This window comes from Camellia sinensis, chromosome 11 (assembly GCF_055761805.1).
Source record: "Camellia sinensis isolate YWXY chromosome 11, ASM5576180v1, whole genome shotgun sequence".
Taxonomy (NCBI): Eukaryota; Viridiplantae; Streptophyta; class Magnoliopsida; order Ericales; family Theaceae; genus Camellia; species Camellia sinensis.
The window spans coordinates 151,989,991-152,006,589 of NC_138971.1; the positions used below are offsets into that span (position 1 = coordinate 151,989,991).

The following is a 16,599-nucleotide window of genomic DNA, read 5'->3' on the forward strand; positions in this document are numbered from 1 at the left end:
TCGGCCACCCGAGGGATAGGTTCGTTTTGGAGAAAGTGGACTTGCTGTTGGTTTGGGGAAATGACAGGGTGAGTCAGGTACTCAAGGCGAACACCGTGGCTGAGGTCAGACTGGCCTGCCGAAGCCAACTGAGCCATTTCATCGGCCTTGGAGTTTGCTGTCCGAGGGATGTGCTTGATGTGGAAATTACTGAAGAGGCGAACGAGAGGGAGTGCAATGTCCCTATAAGCCCGCATTGTGTCGTCCTTGGCATCGAATTCCCCCGTGATTTGGCCGACAATGAGCTGGGAATCGCTGAACACTTGGATATGGCTGACACCAATGTCTCTGGCTAGGCAGAGACCTGCTATCAATGCCTCATACTTGGCCTCATTATTGCTTGCATCGAACAAGAAGCAGAGAGCACATTTGAAATAACCACCCTCAAGGGCGGTGAGGATAAGACCAGCCTCGCTGCCTTCTTTGCGGGATGATCCGTCAACGTTGAGGGTCCAAGAGTGAGGGTCTTCTGGCTCGGTTGGGGGTGGTAGAGGCGGAGGAGCTATGGTTGGAGTAGGATTAATGAATTCCAGGATGAAATCAGCAATAGCCTGCCCCTTAATTGCTGTCCGAGGTCGGTAGGAGATGTCAAACTAGCTGAGTTCGACCAACCACTGCATAAGCCTACCAGAAAGCTCTGGTTGTTACATTATCTTTTTCAATGGTTGGTTAGTGAGGACCACAATGGAATGGGCTTGAAAGTAAGGACGGAACCGTCTGGAGGCGGTGACCAAGGCCAAGGACATTTTTTCTAACAATAGGTAATTCTGTTCCGCTCCTCTAAGAGCCCGATTGATGTAGTAGACTGGCTGTTGGACCAAGTTGTCTTCCCTGATAAGAGCTGCACTGACTGCGGTGTTCGATACGGCTAAATAGAGGAAGAGGGGTTCGCCCGTGATTGCCTGAGAAATGAGGGAGGGTTGGCCATGCACTGCTTCAACTACTGAAAAGCCTCTTCGGACTTGGCCGTCCACTCAAAAGTTTGCTGAAGCACTTTGAAAAAAGGGAGGCACTTATCCGTTGCGCGTGAAATGAAGCGGTTGAGGGCGACAACTTGGCCAGTAAGTCTCTTAACCTCCTTAACCGTTCTGGGAGACTGCATTTCAATCAAGGCCTTAATCTTTTCAGGGTTAGCTTCAATACCCCGCTGACTGACCATGAAACCCAAGAACTTTCCAGATCCTACGCCGATGGCGCATTTCTCCGGATTGAGCTTCATCTGGTACTTTCGTAGGGTGGCGAAGGTCTCTCGTAGGTCGGCCAGATGATCTGTGGAGAGCTTACTCTTGACTAGCATATCGTCGACATATATTTCCATGTTCCGGCCTATCTAGTGATGGAAGACAGCATTGACCAACCATGGGTAGGTGGCCCCAGCATTTTTCAATCCAAATGGCATCACATGGTAATGGTAGATACCTCGGTCGGTGATGAAGGAGGTGTGTTCCCGATCAGACGGGTGCATCAGAACTTGGTTGTACCCAGAGAAGGCATCCATGAAGCTGAGCATTTGATGACCGGCCGTGGCGTCAACCAGCAGATCTATGCGAGGAAGAGGGTAGCTGTCTTTGGGGCAAGCTCAGTTGAGGTCGGAGTAGTCGACATAGAGTCACCATTTGCCATTGTTCTTACGGACCAGGACCACGTTTGACAACCATCTAGGGTAGTCCACGTTCTTGATGAATTGTGCCTCAAGGAGCTTATCTACCTCTGCAGCTATGAGAGTATTGCGCTCCAGATGAAAGATGCGCTGCTTCTGGCGGAAGGGTCGGAAGTGGGGCTCAATACTGAGGCGATGAGTTATGAAGGAGGGGTCAATACCCAGCATGTCTGAGTGGGTCCAGGCAAATACATCGTTATGTTCGATCAGGAGGGCAGTAAGGTCGGCCTTAGCCTGGACGAAAAGTTGGCTGCCGATCTTGGCAGTTTTTGCTGGGTTGGTGGGATCGATGAAGACCTTGACAAGTTCTTCCACTGGTTCCCCCCTAACCAGCTCGTCCTCGTTGCTGACGTCAAGTCCTTCAATGATCATAGCCTCCTTCAGCTTGACTTCTTTAAGTGAGGCGACATAACATTCTCTGGCCACGGTCTGCTCTCCCCTCACTGTGCCGACCCTAAGATCGGTAGGGAACTTGATGGCAAGGTGGAAGGTGGATGTAATAGCTTGGAAAGCATTGAGGGCGGTGCAGCCAAGGATGATGTTGTAGGCAGATGGGCAGTCGACAACAAGGAAGGTGAGCAGCTTTGTGGTCTGTCGCGCGTACTCGCTGATTGTTATGGAAAGGTCGATGGAGCTGATGGAGGTCACCCGATCGCCAGTGAAACCAACCAACGGGGTTTGAAGGGGAGACAAACTTTCTTCCCCGATCTTGAGCTGGTGGAAACAGTTGAGGAAGATGATGTCTAAAGAACTGCCATTGTCGATGAGAACCCGTCTGACCTTGTAGTTGGAGAGGAGGGCCGAGATGATGAGTGGGTCGTCATGAGGGTAACAGACGCCCGTGCAGTCGGCGTCCGTAAAGGTAATGGGCTCGGTCCACTGCCTGGGCTGTTTGGAGGGTCGGTCCAGAGTAGCAACTTCTTTGTCTGAGCCCTGCCTTATCTTTCTTAGTTCTGCCCGCTGAGCCGAGCGGGATGGTCCTCCACAAGCAAGCCCGCCGAAAATAACTCTGATTTCTCCAATAGGTGGGACGGGGTGACCTTGTGCCTGAGGTTGCTGTGGAGGGCGATCATAACCTTGGTTAGGTTGTGCTGATTGTCGGGGAGGAGTGCGCCGACAGTTATTTCTGATGGGTTCAGTTCGTTGTCTCTGCTGAGGGCAAGTTTCCGTGAATTGACTGAGACGACCTTGGCGAATCAAGCCTTCGACCTGATCTTTGAGGTTAACACACTCCTCGGTATTATGGCCGTGGTCCTGGTGAAAACGGCAATATTTGGACTGATTTTTCCGATTGAAAGGAGTTCGTGATGGTTGGGGCCATTTTAGGAGGTAGTCACGCTGGATCTGATTGAGGACTTGTTCCATGGGTGAATTGAGGGGTGTGTACCGCTCGAACCGGCCGGGCAGTCGGGCTGGTGCCGACCGGTCGGCTCGGGGGGGTCGGTCGGTATAATGGGGTGTTTGGTTATTGTACGGGGTGTTTCTGGTTTCTGAATCCTTTCTCTTCTCCGTGGTGGTGGGGTTTTTGGCAGTAGGGTCTTGGCGAGCGGCTAGGGAATCTTCTGCGTTCATGTATTTTTGGGCTTTGAAGAGTAGGGTTGCCATGGAGGTCGGGGGGGTTTTTTAGAGAAAGAAAAGGAAGTCAGATGACCGTAGACTGGCCATGAAAGCTGTAAGGATGACCTTGTCATCGTTTTTCGCTACCTGCAAAGCTTCGGTGTTGAAGTGGGTAACGAAACTGCGCAGCAATTCCCCCTCAGTCTGACGGATGTTGAGGAGTTGGGTCGCCGGACGTCGCTGGCGCTGAGCTCCAATGAAGTGGCTGAGGAAGGAGTCACTGAGGTGCTGGAAAATGGAGACAAAGTCCGCTGGCAATTGACTAAACCAAAGTCGAGCTGACCCCTTGAGTGTCACAGGGAAAGCCCAACACATAATTTCGTCAGGGAATGCATGGAGGATCATGAGGGTTTGTAGGTCTCCAGGTGGTCGACTGGGTTCGTTGTACCGTTAAAAGAGTCGATGGTGGGCATTTTGAACTTGGGGGGTAGAGGTTTGCCCGGATAGAAGCAACAAATGGTGAGTTGGCTGTGGTGGATGGTTTGTACTGTATGTTCTGCATGACTCCTTAGAGCTGGAGCTTCATGGCTCGAAGTTCTGCATCCCAGTAAGGGACGTTGTCACCACCAGAAGGGAACGGGGGCTGGACGTTGCTGGCCTTTCCTTCAGGGGTGGGTGCCTGGACCGATTGATGTGGGACCCAGGGAGGTAGGTTTATATCTGGGGGAGGTGGTCGCAAACCCTCCAAGTTAGACGGATGGGGCTGCTGGATAGTATGGGTCGGGGCTCGTTCCTGGTTTGGCGGAATATCTGGAGGTGGTGGAGGAGGCATAGGAGGGTTTCTTCGGAGTAGGGCATTAATCAAAGCTTGGTTCTGCTCGGCCAAGCGGTTAATGCTGTTGGTGAGCTCGGTAAAATACTGTGGCGGGTGGTTTGGGTTGGGAGGGTCGTTTGGTGATCGGGAACATTGGGGTGGGAAGCCATGGATCTAGTTGTGACCATCCACCTTCACAGGTGGTAAGAAAGGGTTATCGGAAAAGGGCCTCCGGCGACAATGAGCACAACTGGCGCGCGGAGTAAGAAATTTCCCACAGACGGCGCCAACTGATGTTGCAGTTCGTTCCTGGTGGAACGGGTCGGACTGATCCACGCTCCTCGAGCCTGTGTCCGAATGACCAAGCCCACGGGGGAACCTGCACAGGGGTTCAACGGGGAACGGGGAGTCCCCCAGCGAACCCTCCGACGAGCAAGTTAGAGAGAGAAGTGGAATGTGTAGATAGATTAGAGATAAAAAAGTTTAACCTTCTTCTTGTCTTCGACGTCTGCTTATATCCTTTGGTAATCATTACATTGTCTCTTCCGACCTGTCACCTTGGCCGAAAGTCTATGTTGTACCTTACCTTGCTCAGGGTGAGGGTGTGCTGTCCCAACAGAGAGGGGTTATTGCAATAAATGCTGTAAGGGACCTCATTAATGGCGATGTGCCGTGGCAATAACTCTGCAGATCTTTGTCTGCTGATGTGGCTTGCCCTTCTCTTGCCATGTGTCTTGATGTCATTGGTTCTTATTGCTATATGGGGCTTCAGCAGTGTTGGGCCTAAGTATTTGAGATATGTATTGGGCGCTAAATGCTGGGCTATAGTCTTTATGGGCTTACCCATGTCACGTAACAAACTTGCTTCCAATCTTATGTTAAATCTAACATACTGAAGAAACATCTAAACAGGCCCAAGATGTATAAGAAATCATGTTTACTGAAAATGCAAAATGGAGGCACCAGAAGTAACAAAGGACTTGTTCATATGCTACCTTCCAATTTCAATGGACCAACTCATAGATTCATCGAAATACAATAAGAAGCACAATGAACTAATTCAAAAAATTGCTTGAATAAAGAGATAGGAGCAAAGACTTACAGTCCGGAAATGACAACATTGAGCATGGTAGTGAAAGAATCTCCTCCATTGGCAATGTTCTTATGAACAACAATGCTCGTATACCAAACAAGCAATGACCATGAAAGAAAAAGGACACAGTGCAAGGTGCCAAGCCCCAGTCCCTTGGCTAGTCCTGCTTTCCTCCCATACTTGTAAGTGTCCAAGAGTGCTGCTCTATACGATCTCACTGCCTTTTCTTCTCCTGCAAATGCTTGAACTGTTCTCACATTTCCTATCACCTGAGAATTGCATAAAATCAGGGGAGAGAGAGAGAGAGAGATCTGTTCTACAGTGAATGCTCTCCAATTTACCAAATTAACGAATAAATTTTGACCACATCAACATAACAAAAAAGCCCATGTCTTTTTTCTTTTTTTTTTCAAATCAAGTAACAGGAATAAGAAAAATCAGCTGAACTGTCACCTAATTTACGGAAGTGTTCCGCCAAAAACATACATTCTATGAAAAGTTTGTTTTACAGAAAATTATGTTAGAATTAGATCGCTTAAATTATGAAATCAAGTCCATTTTAGTAAAGAAAGTTGTACACATATAGAATTTGTATACAAAATTTCCATATAGAACAATTTGAGATGACACTTTTTAATTCAAAATAAACAAACATCAAATGTCATACAAACTAAATTTGGAGTTTAAAATAAGGTAATGCCAACGACGGCTCAAAGAGCTGTCATTAAGGTGAGGAAAATATCAAAAATAATCGTGAATTTCAAGGTATATCCTTAAAAAAGTTTTATATATTTTTTAATATTTTTCACACATTGTTGTACTATTTTCTCACTAAGTTTCTCTATTTTGAATGTTTTGCACGCATTTGCATATAATTTTCTTACCTCTGTCCAGGCTAATGACGAATTGACAGCCTTTGCCATGTCATTGGCCTTTTCTTATAAGGTTTTAAAAATGTTGTCGTTACGTCATTCTATATCAAACTTTGCATAAATAATCTAGAGACAATAAAAAAAATTTAAAAAAAAAAAAAAAAACTCCAAGGTTTTATCTTTATAACAAAATAAAGCTTGATTTTTTAATTTTATTAATTCAAAACCTAATCTTTTGATTTGTTTTCAATCTAAATCATTCTCCTATTTTCGGTAAGTAAAACCAACAGAGAAAAAGAGTACTTTAGTCGTTAAACTAAATATAGATATAGATAAAATATCAACAATACCCTTTTTATTAAATTTAATGACTAAAATACGCATTTGTCTCTCGCCTTAACTTAACAAAATACGCAAATGGTTTAAATTAAAAATAATTCAAAAAATTTAGAGTTTAAATTAATAAAATTGAAAACTTATGGTCTATTTTGTTGTAAGGCTTAAACCTTGGGTTTTTTTTTTTTTTTTTTTTTTGTAAATTCCCCAATAATCTATATTAAACTTTGCATAAATTAAACCTCATCATTTGGCATGAGAATTTTATATAATTTAATTGATAATTGTATTAATCTCTAAAATTTAACATTCAATATGAATCTCTATTGACAATGTAGTTTGATGAAGTGTGAGAGAGAGTTTGGAGAGGACCTCTTGGGCGATTTCGCCAGCGTAGACGTAAGATTTGCGAACACGGGCAATGAGACCAGTGGCAACAAAGGCGTAGACACCACCAGCAATGGCGATCAAGGGAACAATAGAGAGAGTGACGAGACTGATCTGCCAAACCCTAATGAATCCAATTGTGAATCCTGCTATGAATCTGCTTATGTAGTGAATGAAGTTTCCCACCTGCTTCAAATTCAATATTCCCAATTTTTAGAGAGAGAGAGTAGAGTGCCCAGTGCTAGAGCAGGGCTGTGAGATAATATGACTTTGATGGGGATTCAGGGATGACATCATTTTCCGGTGGTTGACGCCAAAATTACGACAATAATCACATTTCTTCTTGTTTTTTTCCTCTTTCTTTAATAGAATAGAATAGGTGGATAGATAACAGTAAGTAGCTGTGCTAAACCACCAAGTAGTTCAATTCGATTACTTGTTAAAAATTTATTTAAATTCGGTTCATTATACCATCTTCAACGATGCATCAAATCATATTTCATATTTGAAATTTGATAAAAAAAGTGACTTTTTTAAGCTTTAATAGTTTTACCAATTTGATATCAAAATGAGAATGGAACAAACATTTCATCAAACTAAGGGCAAGCTCCGTATATCAGTATTTCACTGTGCTTGACCCTAGGGGTAGGCCAACCGGTCAATCAATTGGATGTCCGCCCGGTTGATCCACCAGACGAAGTTCCCTTTCAAATAGGTAGGTTCAAACCGGTCAAAAAGGTTCAAACAGGTCAAAAAAAATTAACTTTACCGGTCGACCCTTCCCTTTTGATGCACGGTTGGAGTAAGCCATATCAGATTGAGAAAATTGGTTTTTTTTTACATAAATTTGGTGAAAATTTTGGTACACCGTTGGAAATGCTCTTAAATAAATAAGTTAAATTTAAATATATTTTAAAATTCGATAAAATTTTTAAATCAAATTTAAACAGTCAATTACTCGTTAATCTCGATTTAATAAGCATAAAATTACATAAAATATCAAACTACTCGAGTTCGGCTCAATAAAAACCTGTTTGAGATCGGCTCGAAAGGTTAACGAACCAAGCTTAAACAAATTTTGACACTCGTTAAAATTATCAAACTAAACTTAAATATTTAACTATTCGGCTCGTTTATTACTCCTAACCTTGAGGTGTGTCAATAAAAAACATAAAATATCAAAATACATAAAATTTTAATATTTTTTTTTACGTATTTTAAAATATTTTGGTTTGTTTTTGAAAAGAATTAAAAAAAAATAAAAAATTCACTCTAAAATTTTTTTTAAAAAAATCAAACGACCATACAAAAAGGTTAAATTTTTCATTTTTTCCTCTATTTTTTATACGTTTTTTTCGTAAAAAACTAAAAAATATTTTAACCATACTAATTTTTTTTCATCTTATATTTTAATTAAAAAATAAAAAATTACTAAAATAACTAACTCCTAAACCAAATCTTTCACGTATTTTAATACACTTTTTATATTATTTTTTAACACTAACAATAGTCCTAACCTCCCTTAATATTTGAGAAAAATATAATAGCACTACAAATTTAGCATAATTTCACATATCTTCCTTTTAGTATAATTTAAGTGATTAAAACTAATGCAAATAATAAGTAGACATTGAAATAAATAAAAACAAACATACGTTTTAATAAATAAACAAATAAAAAGGGGGATGATAACTTCATTTTTGTATACATATAACTCAAAATTACTGTTAAAATGTATTATGTGAAATAAAATTTGGAGAGAGACCCATTTGATTCTTTAAAAAGGGGGATTTTTTTTAAGGTCCCTAGTATTAAGATTTTATAGTATAAAGGATATTCAATATTTTAATAATGTCTTAGGTCCCTCAAGTTGATCCAAAGAAAATTCGCATCACAGAGAAAATTGGTCTAGAGAAATTTTAAATTTCTCTGACCTTCCCTAAACTTCCCACTGTAAATTTCTCTGCCCTCCCTTTCTCTAAATTTCTCTGCCCTCCATATATTTCTCACTCTCCTAGACAAATTTCTCTGTCTTTCCACAAAATTACATCTCCAGAGAAATTTTAAATTTCTCTACCCTACCTGCCTCTCTTATACTCAACTCTCCAGAGAAAATTTGGAAATTTCTTTGGTCTTCCTTTCTTTCCAAAGAAATTTTCCTTCTCTGGCCTTCAAAGAAATTTCTCTCTCTAGAGAAAATTTCTCTGGCCTTCCTAGCCTTCCATTCTCTCCAGAGAAATTTCCCTTCTCCAAACCCAGAGAAATTCACTCAAACTAGAGAAATTTCCCCTCTCCAAACCTAGAGAAATTCTCTCTCACAATTTTTTCTGATTGAAAATCATAAACCTCAAACAAAATGTGGTTCATGATTCATACATTGGCTGGGATGTTACAAGATTTGTCAACAGTACCTTGGGAAATTTGAAGAAACAGAGTCAGAAATTATAGTTGCAGAAATTATAACACACAACATGCCCCCCCGGTCTATGTCACTCCCCAAACCAATGCATACACACATATATATACACGCACAAACACAAAATTTTGAGTAATGACTGGTAATGTGATCGATATTTATCATGATCAACACTCACAAAGGGGCAAATCGATGAAGGAATAACAAAATTACCTACGAAGAACGCCATGGCTATGGTAGTGAGCAACCCTAGTGCACAACTAATAGGGAAAACTCTGGTTATGGAAGAGGCCGAGGATCGGGGCCCTTGCGGTGGGAATCTATTTCTCTCTCTCACCACATATACGTGTACACATATATGTGGTGAGAGAGAGAAATGGATCGATTGTCACCGAAAAACCTAATACTTGTGACCTGGGATCGCTTTCGTGACAATCAACCGCCCCAAATCTCTGAACTTGCTAACGAAGCCGATGATGACGAATATGGCTCCAAAATGAATCACTCAGTGGGCGTGGTAGTGAACGAGAGTGAGAGTAGAGGCAACGGTTCATGGTTGATCGAATCAGAGAGAGAGAGAGAATGATGAAAGCCCTAGCTAGAGGAAAGAATAAAGCGAGAAAGTGAATTTTCTCTGGAATATACGGGTGTGGGATCAAGGGACCTCAGACATTACAAAATAATATTATGGATCTCTTCCATCACGGAAAATGGGAGAGGGACCTTAGACTAATTTTCCCCTTTAAAAAATGTAGTGCTAACTTCTAAAGATGAATTTTTTTAGCAAGGTTCCAAATTTTTGACCTTTTAAGAAAGGATTATAAGTTATAATTTTCTCCTATGCTATGATGCTAGGCATCAATAAATAGTTAAGTTTCTTTAATTCAGACAGCATATATGTAGGGTAAAATTACACTTATGCCCTCAAGATTTGGATTTAACACATATCATTCTTGACGTTTGGAAAATTACACTAACCCCTCTGTCATTGTAATTATTTAGACGAGATACACATTTGTATAAAAAAGACATTGAATTCATACACATTCTCTTTTCTTGCTTTGCTTTAACTTTTTTTTTTTTTTCTTTCCTTTGCTTTATTTTTTTTTTCCAATGTAATTTTTTATGTTTTTCTACAAGGAGTTGTTACTTTTTATATAAGCAATAGTTTATGAAATGAAACTATTAACTACAGGGGTGGGAATGTAATTTTCTAAACATCAGGGGGTGAAATGTATTAAATTCAAATCTCAATGGGTGTTAGTGTAATTTACCCAAACATGTAAATGTTAGAATGTTTTTAGTCTTTCTTAAAAAATTTCTCATTTTGTTTTGTATTTATTCTTGTCTTTCATATTTTTAAACCAAAATAATGAACAATTCAAAAATATCTTTGTTTCTGGGTGTTTATTTTACCTTCTCAAATTTCAATATTAACCTATTTAATAAATAAGGTCCCTTATGATATACCATGAGTATAATGTAAATATATTTTTTCACAAGTGCTAAGAAAATCATGTCAAATACCAATGAAAATAAATATAAAAAATTATAAAATCAAAAATTTCTGAAATTTCACTTTTTCAAGGCATTAAAAGTATAATTTTGATGTAAATTGAGTGATCACTATTTCATTAAACGATTGGTTAATAACAAATTCTTGTCAATGAGAGAGGCTTCATATGATTTTTAGTTTAAAAAAATATAATATATTGAATATGTTATTATGCTGATCTTGCTCAAAATTTTTTATTTTTTATTTTTACAATTGCTACGAAAGGTATTAAAAAAATGTAATTACACTCACAATAAAAATACACGAATTCAAGCAATCATGCATGCCGAATAATAAATTATTACTTATTCAAATAATTAAAATAATAATCTAAAATATACCAACACTGAGGAATGATTTGAAAAGTTGGTTAAAAGTTAATTTTTTGACTTTTTTTAATTTTTTTTGATCATTTTATGTGTAAAAAATGTGAGAAGTAATATAACTTAAAATAAATTAAAAGTTAAAAGTTAGTTTTTTTTTTTTTTAGACTTCCCAAATGACCCCTAAATAACCACATGTATTCATTATTACAGCTACCCCCAAATATATCAAAAATGCTTGGGCTCCTAAAGTTGGAGACCTCGTGACTTCTAAAATGATGTGAATGAATCATATATTTTTATTTTGTTGTTTTTTGTTTTTTTTTTCTTTCTTTTTTGAGCCAATCAAAGTGAGAGTTGTGGGGATATATATATTATATTGAGTATGCAACAATACATGTGGTACAATCTTTTTCCTAGCACAAAATGTCTTGGTGCAAAAAGAAGGAGCTTTCATTTGGGATGTGAGTTGACTTTTTAATTTTTTGATTATTTTAGTATGGGGTTAAAAAGTCTCATCTAGGATTTAGGATGAACTTTTTGATTTTTTAAACTTTTATGAGAAAAAAAATAAAATAATTATGATTTAGATGTGATATTTGGTCTTATTAAGTTAAAAAACCTATTCAGTGTGTTTGGTTTGAGTTTTTTGGATTAAGTTTTTTGAATACTGAGTTTTTTAGTTTTCGTGTTTTTTTGTTTTTAGTGGATATTTTTAAAATTTTAAATTTTTTTTTTTACTTTTTTAGATTCACTTTACTTAGATGTATCTAAAAAATAAAAATTTTGTGAAAAAATATTTTAAAATTTTAATAAATACATAAAAATATAAAAAATGTACTGAATTCTCATTTTTTTTTTGTATTTTTGGTAATTTAGTGAATTTTTGAAAGATTTTTTTTCACAATTTTTTTACTTTTTAGGTATATTTATGTTAGATATGTCTAAAAATTAAAAAAAAATAGTTAAAATATTTAAAAAAATCAATAAAAACAAAAAAAAAACGAAAAAAAAGAAAATAGAATTTTCTAAAAAGTGTTTTTGAAAAACTCTAACCAAGCAAAGTGATTTTTTTTTTTTGGGGCTAAAATAGCCCCCAATGAACCCTAAATTAAACAAAAATGCTATAATTTGAGAAAAAATACATTAACAAAGTATTGAAAAATTAATATTAATGGTCGATATTCACTTTCAGTGTAGCTCCAAAATAGAAAATTTAAAGTAGCGTTTGGTTTGTGTTTAAAATTATGATTTGAGTATTGAGAGGGTAATTTTTGAGAAAAATTGGGCCGAGCTGCGAGTTGGGCTTTGAGGCCCAAAACGCGAAGGACTAAGTAAAAAGGGCGTAATGGATACTCCGGCCCAGGAGAGCAGGGTTACTCCGGCCTTTGAGAGACAAAGTTACTCCGGCCCAAGGAGGTGAAATTACTTCGGCTCACAGATGATAAAGTTACTTCGGTTAGAGGATTGTAAATGTACTTCGGTCTGGGAGCAACTTGAAGTTAGACCGGCCTTGAAGGTATACCAGTTTGGGAGTTATACCCGTCGAGAGTCGTTGGTTCGGTTCAAACACACCATGGGTTGAACAGATGAGAAACCGATATAAGGAAGAGTAAAGGGAAGGGCTGAACTAAGGATAGTTCGGCCTACTTTACCTCGGTCAAATGGTAGTTCGGCCATGGAGAAAACCATCCCACTTGGTTTAAGCAGTGCGGGAGGGTGTAAAAGGATAAGCATTATCCTTAGGAGTATGAATCCTAGGAGGACTCTGCAAGTAGAAATACAAGTCCTACTAGGATTGTGCCACGGGAAACTTATAAAAGCCCACAAACATCACCTTGGAGGAGGTAATTGAACATAATTCTTTTTGAAAGCATAAAACTTTGTCTATTTGTCAAGCTTACTGACTTAGGCATCGGAGAGGTTTCCGGCACACACCCGCCGGCTAGCTCACGTTTGTGTTTTCAAGTAACAAAGCGACGTCGTACGGAGGAGCGTGGACTTGGTCAACAGGATTATACGAGGAGAATTATTTCCTCCCCGTACAATTGGCGCCGTCTGTGGGAAGAAACAGACAAGAACAAACACCTCTTGACTAAGCATCTCCTTTTTTCAATCAATGGCACACATTGAAGAACTACCGCAGTCCGCCGTCGACGGACTAACTCCAGACGGGGGCGCAAGGCGTGAAGGATTACCCTCTGTCCCTCCTATGGCAGATCTGGAGCCCCAACAACATAACTCCAGGAGGAGTGGCAGGGGAAGGCGGAATAGCAGCCCTCGTCACTCTCAAAGTCCTGACAGGCAAAGGAGGAGGATTGATCCTCAAGCCCTGGAAGATCGCGTGAAGGAACAAGATGAACTAATTCGAAAGATGGCGGCGGACATGGAAGCATTAAAACGCCAGATGAAGATTAAAGATGCGGCGACAGGAGAGGGGCGCAAACACAAGACGCCCCCTCGCCACTCAGAAAATCGTAGTAGGAATACTACACCCTCCCAAGGAGAGAGCAGAAGCCTCAGGTCAAGCGACACTCGTTCCTTATCTTCCAGGACTCGTCACTTCAGGTCTGAGAGGACGAGATCCGAAAGATCATACACTGAAGGAAGCACGTATTGGCCTTCACATTCACACCAAACCAGATCTAGACAAACAGAGCTACCCAGGTCATCCGACTTACGAACCGTGCTCGAAGAAAAAGCACGATGCACGGAGGATGCCCGGGCAAGGGATCCACACCGAGTTTCGGCCTTACAACGGTTGGCTCCTCGGACGCATGGAAGCGTCGAGGTTGGAATGCCAATACCGCGACTGGCCTACGAACCAACGGACAAGGCATTGGCAAGACTACAGACTTCGCCGTTTGTCCCAGCAATTGAAAACGCGCCCTTACCATCAGGCTTCCTTCAGCCGAAATTCACCACATATGAAGGGAAGACGGACCCGTATTCACACTTGAGCCACTTTCGCCAAGTCATGGCTGTGTACAGGCGAAACGAGGCCTTAATGTGCATACTCTTCCCGTCAAGTCTTGGCGACCTAGGCTTGACTTGGTTCGAAAAGCTCCCAGAGGGCAGCATAGCCTCCTGGGCCCAATTGGCAGAAGCGTTCGTAACGAGGTTCCGAACAAACACTAAAACGCCGGTGGAGATAGACCAGTTACTCTCCATCGACATGGGTGAAAAAGAGACCCTCAGATCTTACAACAGTCGCTACTGGGAGACATTCAACCAGATTGGAGACTGCCCCACCAATCTAGCCATTGCGCAATATAAAAGAGGCCTTCCAGTAGGGAACAGATTAAGGGATTCGATTACCATGACGCCACCCCTCACCATGGAGGCCCTGATGGAAAGAGTGCATCAGCACATCAGGGTAGAAGAGGATGGCGCACGTGCAAAAGCAAAATCTAATACAACCACAGTACCAGAAAAGAAGACCTCAGCAAAGGTCAATACAGTAGATCGGCAGAATATAAACGGGCGTGGCAGACGAGATAACGGAGAAGACCCAGACAAAAGATGGTTGAGAATCCGCACTGCCATAACAACGGTGTTCAAAAAACCAATATATCGGATTCTGAGCGAAATAAAAGACGAGCCTTTCGTCAAGTGGCCAGCCAAGCTAGGGGAAGCTCAGAAAGATTACGACGACAGATCACGGTGCACCTTCCACAAAGAAAAGGGGCACCGAACTGAGAATTGCACGCCACTGAGACAGCACTTGGAAGAATTGGTGGCAGCAGGCCACTTGGACAAATACATTGAAGGAGGAGCGCAACCGGCCCCCCAAGATCATAATGACCATCCAAACAGAATGCTAATCGATGCACCACCTCAAGGCATTATCAATGTAATTCATGGAGTTTTTGAACCTGAGCGCGTATGTGAGCTCAGAGGTTCAATCAAGAAGGTTGAACACTTTAGGGAAGTATTAAGTGCCCAACCTGCCATCAAGAAGGGGAAAACAGAGGCAACAAACGTCATGTCTTTTTCAGATAAGGACCTAGATCAAATATACTGTCCTCACAATGATGCTCTGGTTGTCACTCTCCGAGTCAAAGATTTTGACGTCAAGCGGATTCTGATTGACCAGGGTAGTTCATGTGAGATCATGTACTACGACACATTCAAGCAACTGAAGCTGCAAGACAAAGACTTGGCACCTGTAGTTTCTCCCCTGATTGGATTCAACTCCATGCCAGAGTGGCATGTCGGCAAAATAATCCTTCCAGTCAGAGCAGGAAGTGTAACAAAACAAGTGGAGTTCTGGGTATTGAAGGTCCCCTCCACCTACAACATCATCCTGGGCAGAACATGGCTGCATGCCATGCGTTCGGTAGCGTCATCATACCATCAGGTAATGCGGTTCCCCAATGACGCCGGTATAATTGAAGAAGTCTATGGCGATCAGATCATGTCAAAACAGTGCTTCGCCACAGCAAATGGAAGCCGAGCTGCCAAAGGATACGTTCATTCGGTGGAAGAACCAGAGAGTAATGAACTATTCGCGGACGTTGGCAAAGAGGCTGATCAGAAAGCGGTGGAGGACTTGGTGGAGGTAAAAATAGATGAGAAGAACCCGGATAAGTTCTTCTTGCTTGGCTCATCGTTGTCCAGCACTGAGAGATTAGAGGTCTTGGAATTCTTGACCTCTAATATCGAAGTGTTTGCCTGGACGCCCTACGACATGCCAGGTATTGACCCAAACTTCATCAGTCACCAACTCAATGTCCACCCATCCGCCAGACCAGTCATCCAACGCACACGCAGATCGGCACTCCACCACGCCGAAATAGTGGCAGAAGAGGTAGGCAACCTGCTGGAGGCAGGAGCAATAAGAGAAGTGCACTACCCAAGATGGATCTCCAACACAGTTGTAGTGCCAAAAAAGAATGGTAAATGGCGTGTCTGCGTCGACTACAAAACGGTCAACAAGGCGTGCCCGAAAGATAGCTTTCCTCTACCAAGGATAGATCAACTGGTGGACTTAACGGCAGGGCATAACCGACTTAGCTTTCTGGATGCATACAGAGGCTACCACCAGATCGCCATGCACGAACCAGACCAGGAGGTCACATCCTTCACAACACCAAGGGGGTTATATTGCTACAAGGTCATGCCCTTTGGCCTAAAGAACGCAGGGGCGACATTCCAAAGGATGGTCACCAAGATGTTTGAACCATTGTTAGGCAGAACAATGGAGGCTTACATCGACGACATGGTGGTCAAAAGCAAGGATGAGAATGACCATCTTAAAGATCTAGGCGAGATGTTCCAGATCCTGAAGAAACACAAGCTGCGCCTCAACGCGTCCAAATGCGCATTCGGAGTTGGATCTGGCAAATTCTTGGGCTTCCTGGTGACCAACCGAGGTATAGAAGCAGACCCCTCTCAGATCAAGGCAATCCAGGAGTTGGAGAGACCAAACTCAGTCAAAGAAGTGCAGCATCTCACTGGTATGGCGGCTACACTCAACCGGTTCATAAGCAGGTCATCAGACAGACTACGACCGTTCTTCCAAGCTTTAAAAGCCAAATTTGAGTG

The 16,599-nt window shown here is 41.2% G+C and overlaps 1 protein-coding gene across 2 annotated transcripts in view; it reads right to left on the bottom strand.

Moving 5' to 3' along the window:
• LOC114297127 (ABC transporter B family member 2) overlaps positions 1-16,599 on the bottom strand; it is a 53,137-nt gene that overhangs the window by 12,202 nt on the left and 24,336 nt on the right. For both annotated transcript variants that reach the window (XM_082895897.1, XM_082895898.1), the window contains exons 4-5: positions 6,744-6,944; positions 5,173-5,432 (exon numbers count right to left, since the gene is read on the bottom strand). In XM_082895897.1, the coding sequence (XP_082752023.1) occupies positions 5,173-5,432; positions 6,744-6,944 (461 nt within the window). The remainder of the gene's footprint in view (positions 1-5,172; positions 5,433-6,743; positions 6,945-16,599) is intronic.